At 38.4% G+C, this 17,441-nt stretch overlaps 1 protein-coding gene across 1 annotated transcript in view; it reads right to left on the minus strand.

Annotated features, from left to right (window-relative positions):
• Positions 1-17,412, minus strand: part of shtn1 (shootin 1) — a 23,288-nt gene extending 5,876 nt beyond the window's left edge. Inside the window, exons 1-13 of the mRNA XM_084667312.1 lie at positions 17,201-17,412; positions 15,955-16,007; positions 15,088-15,148; positions 11,902-11,996; positions 7,446-7,611; positions 7,105-7,202; positions 6,699-6,780; positions 5,996-6,090; positions 5,356-5,502; positions 4,309-4,462; positions 3,992-4,118; positions 3,686-3,768; positions 1,169-1,275 (exon numbers count right to left, since the gene is read on the minus strand). Coding sequence (XP_084523438.1) covers positions 1,169-1,275; positions 3,686-3,768; positions 3,992-4,118; positions 4,309-4,462; positions 5,356-5,502; positions 5,996-6,090; positions 6,699-6,780; positions 7,105-7,202; positions 7,446-7,611; positions 11,902-11,996; positions 15,088-15,148; positions 15,955-16,007; positions 17,201-17,258 — 1,326 coding nt within the window. The 5' untranslated portion in view covers positions 17,259-17,412. The remainder of the gene's footprint in view (positions 1-1,168; positions 1,276-3,685; positions 3,769-3,991; positions 4,119-4,308; positions 4,463-5,355; positions 5,503-5,995; positions 6,091-6,698; positions 6,781-7,104; positions 7,203-7,445; positions 7,612-11,901; positions 11,997-15,087; positions 15,149-15,954; positions 16,008-17,200) is intronic.
• Positions 17,413-17,441: the final 29 nt, after the last annotated feature.

A 17,441-nucleotide genomic window follows, 5' to 3' on the forward strand; every position in this document is an offset into this window, starting at 1 on the left:
CCAAAGGCAAAAAGAGTCCGCAAAAAAAGCTGTGTTCATCACGCGTGCAATGCATCATGTTCTCATTAGTATGTTTGAAGTATGCTACAGCCGAACCCTCGTTCTGTTTTGATCAATAGTAATCGAGTTGATAAGCGTGTCTTCTTGTCTGATCAATACGCAACTGTGAGGTGCGTGAATGGACAGAGTGGCAACTACACTGTCATTCCGCTGCGAGGGCCAGCCCGACGTGCACAAATACACCTGTACTAATGCAAAAGAAATGTCCACTCAAAATGCTGACAAAAGTTTAATTTATGATTTCCAATGCAGCCTTCATTGGTATTATTAACCTGGAATGATAATGTATAGTGCAGTGTTTCCTCTATGGCTACATTTCTGCCGCCACGGTAGGCTATCAGAAATCAGGTTGTATAACATTTTTGGCCATCAGTCAGCAGTGATTTTTCCAGTGCATGTCGGAGAATTGCACGGATACAAGCTTCACACCGCAGTTGAGATTGCGTGTGTGCGTCCTTGAGAACTGTAAGTCGTATAACTTATGTTGTCAGTTCATTTAAACCTGTTATTGTATAAGGCTAGTTCTTGCAAATTTAAATCAAGTTAACTAGTGATTTTCGTTGTTTGTCTTCTTCCCCTGCTAGCAAAATTGAGCGTCTGTTGATTCGATAGCGATTGCTGCACTTGCTACGGTTTGAATTTTAGGTGCATTTATTATTATGCTTAAGTAGTTTTAATTAATAAAAAGTGTGTTTATTGTTATTATTTGCTACAGAATGCTTAGCCTATCAAGATCAAATGAAGCAGGCAGTGTATATGTTTCAGAGTGGCCTACCCTAATCAATAGGCTAGGCTACTGACCATTTACAATAAGTTGTTACGTCAATTATTAATTGGCAGCATTTATGCCATTTAGAACATACTTTATGAGTGTAAGGTGACTTTAAGTAGCCTAACTTTATTGCTCTAGGGAAATAGGATGAAAATATGAGGGAAATGCAAAACACCTGGGAATAAATACATTGATTCTTTGGGGGGGAGCACCGAAGACCCATTTTGACCCAGAAAAAACCCTTCATCTATAGTCTTTCATCAGACAGCACACAGTTTATTGCTCAAAGGACTACTGTGGCGCTGCTATGTGGCCAGGAGTGAGAAGACACTGCACCTGTATGGGTCTGGCCCTGTTGGGTGACTGGCCTACAGGACGGAGGGCAACCCCCTTCTTGATTCTCTGCATCATCTCATCCACCGCCTGCTGCCTGATGTCCGGCTCTGAGACAGACACAGATGGATAGTGAGAGGGACAAGGACAAAAAGGAGCTTGCCATCTCCACCTATTCTATTATAACCAACAATACTCCTGGAGAGGTTATTATAGACAGGACAATATTCTTTTAGAAGGTCCGGATGAACATGTTGAGAAAACTGAGAGACTTTGAAGCCTGTGTTGGTGCTCCAGCCATTGCTGCAGTGCTGTTGAGATTTTTTGAATAGAGAACCTTCAATTCTTTGCAAGACAGACATTACAAAGACAGTACTTTGTTCCAGTGGGGAAAATTCAACGTCAAAAGAAAGGTAATCTTAAAAAATAGCAGAGCTGTAATTGACAATCATTCATTCCAAAACTTGTAATTGAAAATTACACAATCAACCGATTGATGGCAAAAACTTGCCTCAAAACGGTATAAAAATGTGTTTTTACACAACTGTATGCAAAAGTTTGGCTTCCCTTGACAAATAACATATTTTGGCAATTTCTTTCCATTAAAGAATCTGTCTCAAGGGTTGGCAACCCGAGGTTGCTTATCCACTTATTGTGTGGCTCCCACAAAAAATGTTGATTCGTTATACAATAAATAGTAAGTAGCCTAAAACTTAAGTCACAAATAAGGTTTTGGAATGCAGCCATTGGGTGCAACAATTAGCATCATGGACCTTTACAAATGTGCAGATTTTGTTGGTCCATCTAACTCGACCAGTGGAGCCTAGCCCAATCTAACAGACTCAAATTAAGATATTCATCCATTGTTGCTCCCAATGCACCCTAATTTAATTGAAAAATGAAAAGATGGCTCTTTACATCAAAAAGGTTGCCAACCACTGTTCTACATTTTAGAAAAAAAACTTGATATGTTCAGTAAACCTTAATGCATGGTTACTTTATGAGTCATAAATTGAATACGTTTGGAGCCCTAGAGTTCCCAAAGTGTCAGATTAATTAATTAATTAATTAAGGTCTCCAACCTTAGTCAGCTCATTAGGCCTTAGGCATGTCAACAATTAGAAAATGTCAGCTAGTGCCAATTTCAAAGCTTTACAAATGCTCTTGACTCTTCAAACCTTGTGCAAGCACTTAGCCACTATGGGTCCTTTAACCAACTGTGTAAGACTCCTTGCCTCCTCCTTGTAACCTTGCCTGCGTCCTCATAATAAAATCCAACATCAGAAGTATGCAACAGATAATCTACAGAAGCTTAATGCATTTAGTAAACAAGTGCTATGCACTGACGGGCAAATATAACTCTTTGGCCTCAACCAGCAAAGGTATGTTTAGAGAAAATTAGGAGCAGCATTTCATGGAAGCATGGGGGCGGATCTATCATGCTTTGGAGTTGTGTTGCAGCAAGGGGCATTGGAAACATTGCACTGATGGAGGGATGAATGGATTCTTCTAAATACCAGCATATTCTGGAAGCAACCTCTACAAAGATAAAGGTGAAAAGAGGATGGCTTGTTGTACAATAAGATAATGATCTTAAATAAACAGTACCTAAAAATCAACAACAACAATTGGCTACTCGAAGGCTATTGCAAGCTGACTCAAGCCCTTGACTCAAACATAATTCAACATTTGTGTTAAATATTGCAGAACTAAAACATCTTTTGCCAGGAAGAATGGGAGAACATTTAAAATACAAAAGTCGAAAGACTTTTAGCTGGCTACAAAAAGCATTTGCAAGCTGTGATTATCTGTCAGAGTTGGTTTACTTAATGGCAAAGGAGGTTTCCCAAACTTTTTCACACACCACAGTGTTTTTGTTCAATTTATGGCATAACAAGTAACTGCATTAATGTTTGCTGAAAATTTAGTTTTTCCATATCCTAGAGAGACTTCATAGTTTAACAGAAATACAAAATCATATGGTATTTGTCAAGGGGTAACCACATATTTGCATACAAAAAACCCCATTAAGGGAGAGTGTACAGGTAAAAAAAAAAAAAAAATTGGATGTTCATAGATCTCATCTGCTCAAACTATTCAAGGTTTTCTTTTGTTCAAGTAAATGAAAGAATGTAACTACAACTGGAAGAATGGTACTCAAACTGACCTGAGTAGTCAATGCTCAATTCACAAATGATAATCCAACACTGTCCTTGTTGATCTTGAAGTGGGCTTTTTTATTTGTACAGAAATACATTTTATTTTAACTTAACTGATTCCAACTGTGAAAAAGCTTAATGTATATCATGCATAATGGCATAATGACTATTAACGACAATTTCTGAACAAGCTTCTTACTCTTTAAGGTTTAAAAAAAACACCTTTAACCTGCCATTCAAATATTCAGTGTTTATTGACAAAGAATGCCTTACTATGGTTGAATACTACAACAACTGATGGAGCAAAGGAATTTGGGAAATCGTAAGTTCTGAGAGTTTGAGAAGAAGATCTGAACAGTACCTGGCTTTTTGGAGGAGTCTTGGACCACTAATGGAATGTTGTTACTGTTATCTTTTCTTTTGACGAGCATGGATAGAAGTGCACTGTAAAATGATATGAAGCAAGGCATTTATTTTAGAACATCCCAATTCTTGGTAAAGTTGATTGATATTTTGATGTAATGTATTTTTTATGGTCCCGAGTTAGCAAAACTCAAAACCAATGTAGTTGTCAGACACTCTGTATGACTTTGGTTCATACTGTTGATCGAAGAATCGTAATAATATTATGAATGTGTTAAGAGGGCATGGCACATGGACATCTTACCTGAGAGGGTTGGAGGGCAGTTGTGAAATGGGTGGAGGGGGTGGGGGCGGAGGGGGAGGAGGAGGAGGCAAAGCTGAAGCAAGAGGCGGGTTCATCACCGCCTGGAGTTTCTTCTGAAGTTCCTCGACTGATCCATCAAAAAAGAAGGTCTTTCTTTAACTGCTATTGGACACAGTCAGAGTGCTTTGAGGGAAAAAAATATGTTTTATGGTCGAAACCTTTTGACCTACTATTGTTATAACCTTCCTACGCCAGATTGAGAGCAACACGGTATGGTTTATGCTGTTCTCATGTTATGTACAGTCCTTCTGACTCACCCATAAAGCGGAGATCCTTGGCCTCCCCCTCAGCCTTGAAGCACGTCCTCCTGCTCTCGTTCCTCTCCTCCTCCACTAGTTCCAGTTGACGTTGTAATGCCACCACCTCCTTTTGCAGCACGCTGCCTCGAAGCTGCTCCTCCATCACCTTCATCTGGACACACGCACATCATTTCTTATGAGTTTGAATAGTAGTGCTTTTAGGACGACAGTATTAAGTCCTACCCTTGAAGTTGAGAAATAATGACGAATGTATTGTAAATGTAAGTGATGCTCTGGTCAATCTGATACTTATCCTGATAATGAAATTCCCATTAAATAAGTGCTTTTTTTGCTATTCTTTTTAAAGACAGGCTGAAACACATGTTGGAACATTGCAATGAACCATGCACCTGTGTGTCTTTTCCTAAAAAGAGATTGACCAGGAAGTAAGCTTTTCAAAGCCCCTGCCATAAACAGCTCCTGTGGTGATAATAGCTGATAAGTAGCTTTGGGCTGGTGCCAGTACACATTCTTTTCTTTTTTTTTCTCCTCAGATAATGTGTTAATTGTTCTTTAAATGGAGGGTCTGGCTCACCTCCACCCCTAGACCCAGAGAGATCACTGATCCCACTCCTGTGTAATTGTTTTCATAAATGTAAGCACCCACAAGAGTGAATGGCACTCGCAATGCTCCTCATCATTATGGATCTAGCAAGTTGCTGCCCAAAGAGCTGGAAGCAGCCATTACTATTCAAAGACCATCTTGCCAGTCAATTGCTATTTTTTATATAACTGATACATATATCGATCTCAGGGAGAATAGGAAGAATACAAATCTTTAAGTGAAACAATATAAATTGTCTCAAACATCTAAGCCAGTGGTTCTCAATCCTGGTCTCAATCACCACTGTCTAGCATGTTTTAGACGTTTCCCTGCTCCAACACACCTGATTCAAATGATTAAGTCATTATCTAACTCAGCAGAAGCCTGATAAGGACCATTCATTCAAGGGTGGTTATGAAGGGATTAGGCCCCCAGGTTATCACATGTTGCTGGTGTCTGACCTGTTGTTGGTGCTCCAGTGTGTTTCTCTCCAGGGCTTCAGTGAGTCTGCTGACATCACTGAGGGCAGATTGCAGGGCCTCACCGGGACTCGTGCTCTGCAGCAGGACCTGACTTTGTCTTCTCAGCTTCCTCTGCTCAACCAACATCTATACAGTCATACAAGACACCAGAGCTAGCATCAACACAATAGGAATCTCAATCACAAATACCTTCTTAGGTTGTTCTACCAAATCATAAAAGATGACTAATTTACTGTACAAGGCTTAACAAAGCTACAACAATAATAAAACAATTTCAAAAACCCACAAAGCATATATCTTAACTAGTGGCACTACGTGGTTACTTTGTTTTATTAATTCAGTGATTTAATTGCCTAATGTGATTGAACTAATGGCTGTATTTTATAATATAATATCAAAACATTGCAGGCTTTAATATCCAAGCGATGATGAGTCATTAGCATCAACAGGTGGATGATCAGGTGTGTGAAATGGGATTAGACCAACGCCATGTTAATCACAGCTGAGATGACATGTTGAGCAGACCGAAATATCCATCCAAAGCTGCTAAACCTATTATGGTTACAGACAAAAGTACAGAGATAACGAGAGAGGTGAGAGAAAAAGAGAGATGATTTACCTCTCTTGCAAAGTTCTCTGCCTCTGCCCTGAGGTCTTTCTCTAGGTTCAGATTCTCCTGCAAGGATTCATACTCCTCCACTGCGTACAAGGACACTGGGTAGAAATCATTGGTAGCATTTTGTTATGACTTGAAAGCCTGCAAGCCGACTTAAATCATTTGTATGTAAACATTTTAATAATAAAAATAAATAAATCAGTATACCTGCTATAAATGATCATTAAAATTTAAGTAAATATATACTCATAGAGAAAATGTCTGAAATTATGGTTCAAACTTCTAAGGTTAAAAATACAAACTTCAAACAGGGTTTCAGAACTATAGACATTGCCTTTAGGACGTTGGCTATTAGTATTTAAACTTCGGGGGTTGTCTAGAAGCAGAATATAGAAAACCTTGAAACCTGACACCTCCTTCTAATAAGAAATGTGCTGTCTTAAAAGCAAGCAAACACATCCACCAGCCAGAATTTCATTCAGCCAGTTTCCCCCAGTTTTTCCTGCACATGGAGGTAGGTTCAGACTTTGACTCTTCTTTTTATAAAATCTAACACCACTCAAGGTTATGGTGCACAAAGAGAGCAGGAGAGTGGGGTCTCTTAATTGCTTAGCGTTGAAGGTGCACACAGATGTCATGCTAGTTTCCAGGGACAAGCGCCAGTGATCGACATGACAATATTCCATCGAAGCAGACCATCGCTGACCTCTGTTGTATTTTGCCAAGTGGTTCTTTTGTCGCACCGTCTCAGCAATCAAAACCGTATTATCATGTCTTTCTTTCTGCAGCTACAATTTGGATACAGACGGAGAGAGAAAGGAGGAACTCAATTCACTGGATTGTGTCATTAATTGATTTGTTACACTAGTAGTATTGAGGCATGATTTAGCTGCAACAGAATTTTAAGATAGTGAAAGCCATTTCATTGTAGGACCCTAAGTTCTGGAGTTACATTCTTTGCACTATACTGACGATAGTTAAACATAACGGCAGTAAATATATAGTTAAGAGATGGTGTACAGAATTCTTTCTGTTCTGGAAAATCAATATTTTAAGTCAAGAGTCTCTGAGTTACAAACATACAATTTTCTCAAAGTTCCATGTAAACTTACATCTTCTCTGAGGTCCGTTAGTTTCTCTCTTGTTGCCTCAAGATTAATGGACACTTGTTTTTTCTCTTCTAGCGTCAACTTCAATTTATCACTTAGCTCTGGTCCATGAAAATGAAGAAGAAAATACTGTTTCAGTCTTAGAGTGCAGGATAAGTATACTGGTTCAATCAAATGAGAATTGGGCATATTCCTGCTTCAATAAAAATTGTACATGAAAATCATCTAACCAATAGGATTTATTTTAGTGATGATGGCCCAGTCTGGGAAATAGTTTTGACAACAGCGTCCACTGGTGTATGCATTTAAAGTACACACACAGGTGCCAAGATGACACTCAGTACCTGTGATGATGCTTTGGCATTGGGCAGAGGAGCAGGCCTTGCCCCAATCCTCATTTTCTTCTTCCTTCTCTTCATCCTCCAAACTGATCTCAGAAATAGTTTCTGATCCCAGGTGAGAAAGTAATATCATACTCTTCCTCTTCAAGGAGCGATTCTCTCGTTTCAACTGGTAAGAGAGAAAAAGAGAGAGCGAGAACCTTTACATTGAATGATGGACGTTTCCCTCCTCAAACACACCTGATTCAAATTAATGGGTCGTTATCAGGACCATTTATTTGAATCAGGTGTGTTGGAGCAGGGAAATATCAAAAACATGCAGGGCAGGGGGTCCGAGGACCAGGATTGAGAACCACTGCTATATGCAAGTAACCTTGGAAGGTGAAATGTAAGGGATCGTAATCCGAGTCCAAAAAATAAGATATTCTAGTTGTTCCACTTAAATCAGATTTAGTTGATGGTTTGCTACACTCAGGGACACAAGTGGTCTTATCAAGGGCACCTAAATGCTGTGATGAGATTGGCATCTATTCAGACTGGTTGCTGCATACTCAGTATGCATGGAATCCACAACGTAGAAACACAATAATTTATATAACATACATAGGAGCTTTGTGTGTGTAAATCTGAGTATAAACCGCAGTAAAATATATGCCGCACTTGATCCGGTAACAATAATACCAAGCAATGTACGAGTAGGCTATAGGCAATCTTACAACATGCCTTTGTTTAACACACTTCGAAAACCAAAGTAAGTTATTGCGTAATGTATGTTTTCTATTGCCCGGGAACTAACTAATATTTACCTTTACACGCTTAAGTTTTAAATATTTCCGACGGTCCCAAAGCGTAAGTTATTTTTCCGAAACAGTAGTTACTGTAGCTAGCTTTAGTTAGATAGCTTCTGGGCTAAGTTAGCAAGCAAAAATACTCGTAGCAATGCTACTACCATGCTAGAGTTACTTAGCCTTCTCATTAGTACATTTTGAAGCCATACTAAAGCGTTTGTGGCATAGTTTTTGTCCATCGGAAAATATTCAGTTGGAATGTTCAAAATCGCATATGTGACGTTACACCGTCACCTTACTGGATGCAAGCGTACGACAGACGCTACTCCTTAACGGGTTAAATAACATTCATGAAAAAAGTGTTTATACCATTGTTTTTTTTATAAAAATGTGCTATAAGCTGCTTCGAAATATAAAACGCACCACCAAATGTAAAATTGGGGGAAATTGGCTAAACCGCTGCTTTATTTCCGAAAAATACAGTACATTTTTATCAGTACAGACTGTCTCAAGGACATTTTGTATGAATCCTATGAGGAAACAAATCTAACATAATATGTGATGTTGTGCAGGATATGCCAGATGAAAGGCTGCTCCAATCTCTTCATTCCCCGTCCCCTTAATCACACACTGTACCTGGAAGTAATATCCCAAGGGAAGAAGTGCAAAAGCCATACTCAGGTGTGAAATAACATACATCTTATTAGTTGTGACATTGGGGAGAAAAAGCCTAGAATATGTTTGCTTTTAGAGATAATCACAGTGCTCTGTGAAACATACCTATTTACATGCACCACTGCTGTATGGCACTTTGTGCTGGTATGGTCTCACACATTCCCTTGTCAGATGCCAATTGGCAATTTGATGTGTTGCTAAAGCCATCGCTATTGAACTTCCACTATAGAATGTTCCCTTTTTTAAGTTATATAATCGAGATTACCATGTGAGTCAATTAAGGGTACTACTACTAAGTGAAGACTAATGAGCCCCACAGAAAGAAGATGGATGCAAATTATGCATATTTCTTGATGTCATTTCACAATGAAAATGTGTCCGGAGAATAAAGCTGAGAGAAAGCCGAGATATGGCAAAGGAGCGTTTATTAATGACGTCCCGGTCTGAGCAGATTGCAGCAATTCCATTTTCTGATGATGTCCTTCAGAGTGCATCTTTCTTGAAATGCAATCAACAACACATAACGCAGAATCACACTCTTTTGATAATAATCTACAATTGATGAGTGCGAATGAATGAAATTACATACTCAGAGAAATCAGGGCTTTGGCTTGTGGACGGACGCTACAGAGGTCACAATTACAAAGTCACGAACCTCTTATTTTCTTTGATAAAACATCAACACAAGAATGTAACACGTCGCAATTGCTCTCTGATTTGACTGGTTGCAAATAACATCCACCCTCTATCATTGCTTTTTAATTCAAAATGTTCAATAGTATTTTTTCCTCCTTTTTCCTACAGGACTTGGGGCGTGGGGAAGGCAAAATAACCAACATTGGAAAACAAGGATATTAAACAAAAAAGAAAGGAAGATAGATTTGTATGTCTTTCTCCTGTAATATCTTCCAAAATATTTTTGTCTGATTTAAATGTAAATGAGCTATGAACCTAAAACATAAGCTATGAATGATAGTGCTGCATTGTCTGGAAACAGACCCTAATAGAAATGGCAAGTGGTTATGGTTAAAACATACTCTTACTCACTATGGCATGTCAATTAACTTGTCACCTTACTAGTACATCTGTTGTAGCATACAATACATATCACTCAACAAAAGACAAATGTGAAACACTGGGGACTGTTTTGCATTACACCTCACAAGGTGAAAAACTGTGCCATATATATTAAATACTGTATGTTTTGTCCCAGAAAGAAGCTAAAGTACATTGGATTACAATAGAAGTGTGGCTCAAACCAAGAGGTTCTAGAGGCACTGAGGCCTTTGGAAAGAGGCAAACGTGAGTGCTGGTGCAGCTTGATAAAGGGCACCAAGAAAAGACACAGAGAGAGTGGTTGAAATGAGCATAGCCTAGCATGCTTTTAGTCAGCATGCCCTTAAAGAACCCAAAATGGCCTCTGCCGTATTTGAGAGATGGGGTAAATAGTAAGTCAGTGATGCTCCACTGCTGCCTCTTTCAATTTGTGATCCATTTTAGTGGGTATAAATTATGGCTTGGTGCTGCTGTGCTCCCTTTAACAAAGAACAAATACATGGTCAATGAATAAAGGGAAGCAAAGTCAGCTTACGAGATGTGATTTCGCCATTGTAGATGTGCAACAATTCCACAAATTGATTGCTACTTATCACATATCATGAGTTTTACAATCTTTATACACCCTTTGTTTTGTTCCACAGTATGGAATTCAATGTCCACTCCATATAGTAAAAATTCTTTCTAGACCCTTCTGTCTGTTATTTGCTGTGACCTCAATGTCCACTCCACAAAGCACAATAGAGCACAAACAAAATAACATGATATTCAAGGTTCTCTGCTCTTTTAGTTCATTCAAAGACATATTCCATTTTGAGTCGATTCAATAAAAGCATGTCTGTCATCATAGTGAATGAAAGCTGGAGCATTGTGCTTGAGACAAATGCGAACAAAACTGTGTTTACAAGGCTGGTCTGACCCATTTAGGAGTTCTATCATGTTGTGTTATGTCTACACCATGCCACATTTAGAATTGTAAGTAGTACACTTTATTACATTTTCTATAGGCACTCTCTGGCCTCCATTCCTTATCTCCCTAAACTGATTTGGTTTTCAGCCACACCTCAGCGATATCACAATTCGCAGATCGTAACACAAAACAAATCACTGATACTGTAACTGACTGAGGTGCATCACCACAATTACTTATTTAATTTATGTTTGCAAGAGATACAGACCCCACATTGTTTTAATATGCTAGAGTGATGAATCAATCCAATCAATTTATTTATATGATATGGGAAAGCAATTCTATAGAATAAAGAGAAACAGGATGAGTCAATATGTGAATGATACATTACATTATGATAGACAATTGACAAATTATTATTCCTTGACTATATTGAATAGACTTCAAAATTATAATGTAATGAATGGATGCAAATCCAATAGAGACCCGATATCAAATTCTATGTTGTTGTAAATTGTAATTACGATTATGTATGTATGTTGACAGTTTAAGAGAATTATAAGAAAGACAAATAGGAAAAGGTAGGAATGAGAGAAATGGGGGGAAAGCAAAAGGGTTGTGGAAGAAGAGAAAGCAGAAGCTGAAAGGCCATGACACACACACACACACACACACACACACACAGACAAACCCCTACTTGCCCACCAGTCCCCCAAGCCGACATTGCCAGGTGGATCCAGGGGGGCTTTTGTCCGAAAATTGTGTGGGTAATGATTACCGTGATGAGTCCAGCAGTGAGCTGAGAAATCACTCTGCACCAGCCTGCCCATTCCTAATCACAACAAACATTTTGGCAGGCAGTACACCCAAAAAGTGTGCTCTGCATCGCAAGTCAGGTGCTGCCATTTTAACTCTAACAAAGTGGACTACAACCAATGGCACATGACACATGATGGTCATGTTGGTTAAAAAAGGACACAAAAAAGGAGAAAAAGCATAACAAAATTATATAAATGGTCATTTGACATACCTTGGAGGCCAGCACTTCCACATTTTCTCTGCACGTTCTCTCAATTTCAAGGTTCTCTTGAATAGTGTTTACTTCTTCAATAACCATATGAGACACTGTTAGAGGGAAAGAAAATACATATAAATATTATACAGTACATTATATTTCATATTCATTCAAAATATGTTATTATATACTGTATATAGCCTGGAGCACAAAGTATTGCCTTAATCAACAAATGAGAACATTGATACAACATGGCCTGAGCTATGGTTTGGACCTAATTGCAGCTTTGAATATTGTGCAGTGACTAATTTTTTTTTCTTATGAATGACAAAACTGGACATATAATTCAACTATATAAGGAATTAAGGTTCAAAACAAACACTTTAAATCTGTCACTTGTTGTCTATTGTAACTGGGATTTTTCATAACTGCCAGAGTAGTTGCTAAGTATGTTGAAATACAATGATCAAAACAGCATGTATCGACGGATGCATTAACCATATACTAAGTTACAGACGAGACTGTAGATGAGTTACAGATGGTGGACAAAATTATAGCCAACCTTGGGTCCAAACGATAACCCTCATCTATGTAGCATCTATGTAACATGGTAGAGATATTGAAATGGCTGGGGTGTTTGGTTGACACTTGAACTGGATCACTTGTCTTCATTGATAATGTAACTAGGAATGGAACATGGAAGTGTATATAGGTAAAATAACATCATGTTTAGAGTGTTTTATACATTGGAATGAACAACAGACAAAGTGCACAAAGGGCATTTTGGTGAATTATTTTTCAGAATTAAATATTACTCCCCAAACCCAGTTCAAAATATACCCACTACAATTTTCAACTTGACTCAGAAATTACAATAAACCCTTGTCTTGTTTTTCATATTGACATTCAGTCAAAATGCCATGTAAAGAAACTCAGTGATTAAGGATCCTATGAATGATTGCGTGCATGTGCTCCTTTTAGAGAATATGCTAATTCAGATACAAGACAAATGCTTTAGATTTATTCATCATTCTTTCCTTACAAAAAGCAACATAATAATTATTATACATTTATTTTTTCTTCATTTTGATACACTGTGGATGAACACACACAGACCAGAAGAGTGGTTAACCATTAGAAAATTCTTCAAACCACTAAAACGAGAATGATTGAAACTGATGCCTAGTGCATTCCAGTTTTGTTGCAAACTTAGCTGAACTTAATTCACCTTTCTTCACAATGAAGAACTCGGTTTAATTTCTTTGTCTTCATTGCTGGTAATATGCTTATACTTTATTAATCTCAATTATCTACAGATTCCATTACTGTATCACTTATTGACAAATATTATTATCCCATATAAATGATCCAGAATGTACCTACAAAAAAGAATTCCCAACAAAAGCCATCAGTGGCTTCTTATAGAACTCTAGTAGGACAGCCTGGTGAAACCATTAATATTAATATAATAATGGTCTAAAGATAAAGGGATGGCTATTTTCCCATATCTGTCTCCTTAAATTAACTTAATGTTGGTAGGCTTATAATAATGTGTGTTTTGTCAACAACAAAAAGTCGCTGTGCTTTCATCTTCTATCGTTTAAGATTAAAACTTTATTCTGTCATAATCGATAGTAAAGACACAAATCAAAATAACTGATCTATCTCTTTAATAGGAACAACTGATGTTCTTTTCAAAGACCTTTCAAGAACTGTAAGGTACAAAATATCCCCTTTAGCTAGTTCGTTTAGAAAAAAAAGATATAATTCAGAGACATGTCACAAGCTTAATGTTCCAAACATTGACATAATTTGAAGCTGTAATCAAAAACCTTGGCTAGAGGAGATCGGGCTTACTGCCACTTAACTAATTAAACATTGTGGTCGAAGGGGAAAAATAGAAATGAATGCCGTTGGTTCGGTCTTTTCCTTTCCCAATGACACCTAATTAAAACTTGGTGGGCCTGTGCCTCGCGATATCAAAGTTCCTCCCGCGTCCTCTCCACGTCAGTCATTCAATAGCACTTAGCTGCCAGTTTCATCCCCGGCCTCTCTCTCTTTCCGCTCTTTCACAGACTCTATAATGCCCAGCCACACTCAAAACCAGCAAAGGACGCCTTGAACTAAATGACACGTTAATTATAATTACTGGTAGACATGGTAAATAAACAGCGCTGGAAGTGGAAAGTGTACAAGTGTGTGGCGACGGGGGTTCTTACATGTCAGAATTGGCAGTCTTAATTGTAAGTTTTAGCCTCCCCATCATCACTCCATCTTTTTTCCCACTCCTCTTTTTTCCTCTCCAAGACAGTGATTACCCCTGTGTCGACGTGGCGCATAATGGTATCAGCGCCGCCGACAGAGCAGTGAATTAAATTGTATCTGCAGCCGCACCGAAGCCTTGATGAGGGGGGCAGATGCCTTTGTGGTGTTATCATTATAACACAATGGTCATGTTGTCATCAACCTTGCCATCCCCAATTGAAAAGACGTGATTGTGTGTTGGGGAGCTTTTTCTCCCACTCTCCCCCCGCCGTTTCGTTGTGAATAGGAGCAATTTTCTAAGAGCTATGAAATCACGTAATAGGTCCTAATATGCAGCTGCTTGGCATTGCGAGGCATCCTCTATTAAAGTGGAAGTCAAACACAATATGTATTTTTGGCTGGAGGACCACTGGCTACATGAGCAAAGGCCAAATTATTCATATAAAATTCCCCACAACTGCCCTGGTGACAAAGGAAAACTATTTGAACCACCTTTAACACTTTGTATATTGAATATTGTACCCTTATAAGAATTCCACAGTTCAAATAACAGGCCAAGCAGTTTTCTGCAACATTGTAGTTACGTTAAAAAACAATCTGATATAACTGAGGTACACATTCTATACATCTTAGATGGCCTTAAGAGTGGTTTTGATGACACATTGGAAGCAGGTTGGCCTTGGTTGGCCACCTCATTGTGAACCATATAACTAAATAGAAATAGGTGCATGACTGGACAATACGTTTTGTCATCAAGGTAGAAATCAAGTTGCCACAGACCTTTAACAACCCGGGTCATATTGAGTATGGATAAATGTAAATGTAATGTTGTAGGGAGGAAAACCATTTAATATAGTAACAGCATTAGATAAGAGCTGTAATATGAGTGTAAAAACTTCAAACAGATGCAAAGACACATTATGAATCAGACCTCACCTCGCTGAAACTCCTTTAGTCTATTGACCGCTTCGTCTCGTTCTATCTGCATGCGTTTGCACTGATAAACCCAAGTGGAAAAAACAAACATGTTAAAATACTTCACCTTGTGGTTTACCTTGACTGACTATGTGAGATCAAACTCCACTTGAGCTCAACATTAAGATATTTCTTTGTCAAAATAGCTGAAGTAGCTGTTTTGCTAATAAAACTTTCCAGAACTAAGTTTTAATCATACATATGTCCACATATCCAGCAGTGAAATAAAAAAGGTGATACCAATCAATTTAGAAATCCCTTGTAATTTACTGTATTCCTTCAAAGGATTCTTTTGAAAATATGTTTATAATTATATTGACTTTAAACAAACAATTCTAAAATAACACATTTATATTTTCATTTTTAGTGGGTGATAGAAAAACAGTTTTTCTAGTGAGAAAACAAATTAGTTCAGTACAATAAGTTTGGAAAGCATCATATTCTTTCATGAAACATGACAGTTCATGTTTGTTTGTTTTGTCATGATACAGTAAATTAACTGAAGAACTATGGGGAAATTCTCTGAATTTACCTTCAGGGTGTCTCAAGCCATGTCTGCCATATACAATTATAAAGCCTGCCACAGCACTAGTACAATAACCCCCATCCAACCACCCAGACCCCCTGACCCGCCCCCCTCCCATCACTTCATATAAAACACACTGTCCTTTTTCTCCATCTATGCACTATACTAACATGTTGTAAGTGAACATGATCCATTATTTATCCCTATCAAATTTTGATTTGTGCAGTATAAGAATCACCATATAACTTGTCCATTAGAAAACAATAGACTTCTACTAACACCCAGACTTCTAAAACACTCACCTCCATTTCTGCTCTCTCATGCTCCCTCTGAAGGCCCTCATACTCTTGGACAGCTGTGGGACACAAACAGTACCAGCCAGTCACACTTTGGAGGAAACAACAAGACCCATATTAAATCTTTTGGAATCTTTATCAGTTCCTTAACTCTAAATACAGAACAGCCACATGGAAAGAATAAGTGACTTGCTCATGACTTAAGTCTAACATGCCAATGAATCAGACTCTAGTCTCAAAGTACTGCTTGTGTGTGTTAAAATAAACAGTTAGCAATGTCTCCCCACAAGGTACATCGACTTTACAATAATGATGTATTGAACAAAGTGGAACATGTCTCCTGGTAACCGTTGTACAACTGCTGTGAAAGAAGATTTAGGGCACTCTGAAAATAAAGAACATAACCAGTCGTGGCTGTGACAGAGATGCTCTACTCCAGAGTGAGATTCTGAAGTCATATTTCAATCTGCAAACCAGGTCAAGTACTATTTCCTCTAGGGTACAACATTCAGGTCACATGTGCTTACTCACCCCTGCTGCTATACCACACATCGTATTATAGCTCTCCACCCCTCCCCCTCTCTCCCACGTGACGTGACTAAAAACACTTGACACAGTGACTCATCCCGTATTTGTTAAGGTTGCAGACTAAGTGCAACATTCATCGGGTTATGAACTGCACAGGTGAATTAAAGGATAAAGTCTGACTTAGTCCAACTCTGCTGGGTCAACACTTGAATGTATATTCTGTGTGGACAACCCCACTTTCATTAGCACCAGTCTTTCTGTAAACATGTCTCTACCTCTCGACTGCTAACTAGGAATAAAACGATGCAATCATTGCCAATGCCTACACAACCGGATACCATTGGGTAATTTGGCAGAAATTGTAATAGGGGTGGTGGTGAGAAGAAGACTGTTCTCTGATGAAGTCAAAATTAAATGTGATTAAATGTCAAAGTACGTCCGCAAACAATAAGCCAAACGAATGACATTTTAAATAATAAGTTCTCGACAGCGACACATTCAAATGTTGAACTTTGCCCCCGAAATCAAGCCGCATGTTAGAATGGTTGACTTTCCTATTCGGACCTATATGATTAGGACCCAGAGAGCAAATTTCCTTCTGAAATGTTGTTAGGCCAATGTTAGCCTACGTTTGTGTTGCAGGATTGACTCGCAAGTCTTTCAGAGACAAATAACGTATATAAATAATAAAGCCTTCAGTGACATCGTGGTCTAACACACTCACCGTGATTTGACAGGTCAGCAAATTTCTCCATGTGTTTACGTTCCTCTTCGTCCGCCATTATTGTAAGAAATTAAGTAGCCTACACTAAATGGGCATTATAACTTCGACAATCTGTGCTACACAGTAGGCTACTGTTGCTTCCAACAGGAAATGGCACACCTGTACAGGTGTCGTCGTTTAGTACTGTTAATAATTACAAAGCAGTGCCAGTGTCCCTGTAAAGAAAATCCAAGGAAATGTG

This window comes from Hypomesus nipponensis, chromosome 11 (assembly GCF_054491055.1).
Source record: "Hypomesus nipponensis isolate SF chromosome 11, ASM5449105v1, whole genome shotgun sequence".
NCBI lineage: Eukaryota > Metazoa > Chordata > Actinopteri > Osmeriformes > Osmeridae > Hypomesus > Hypomesus nipponensis.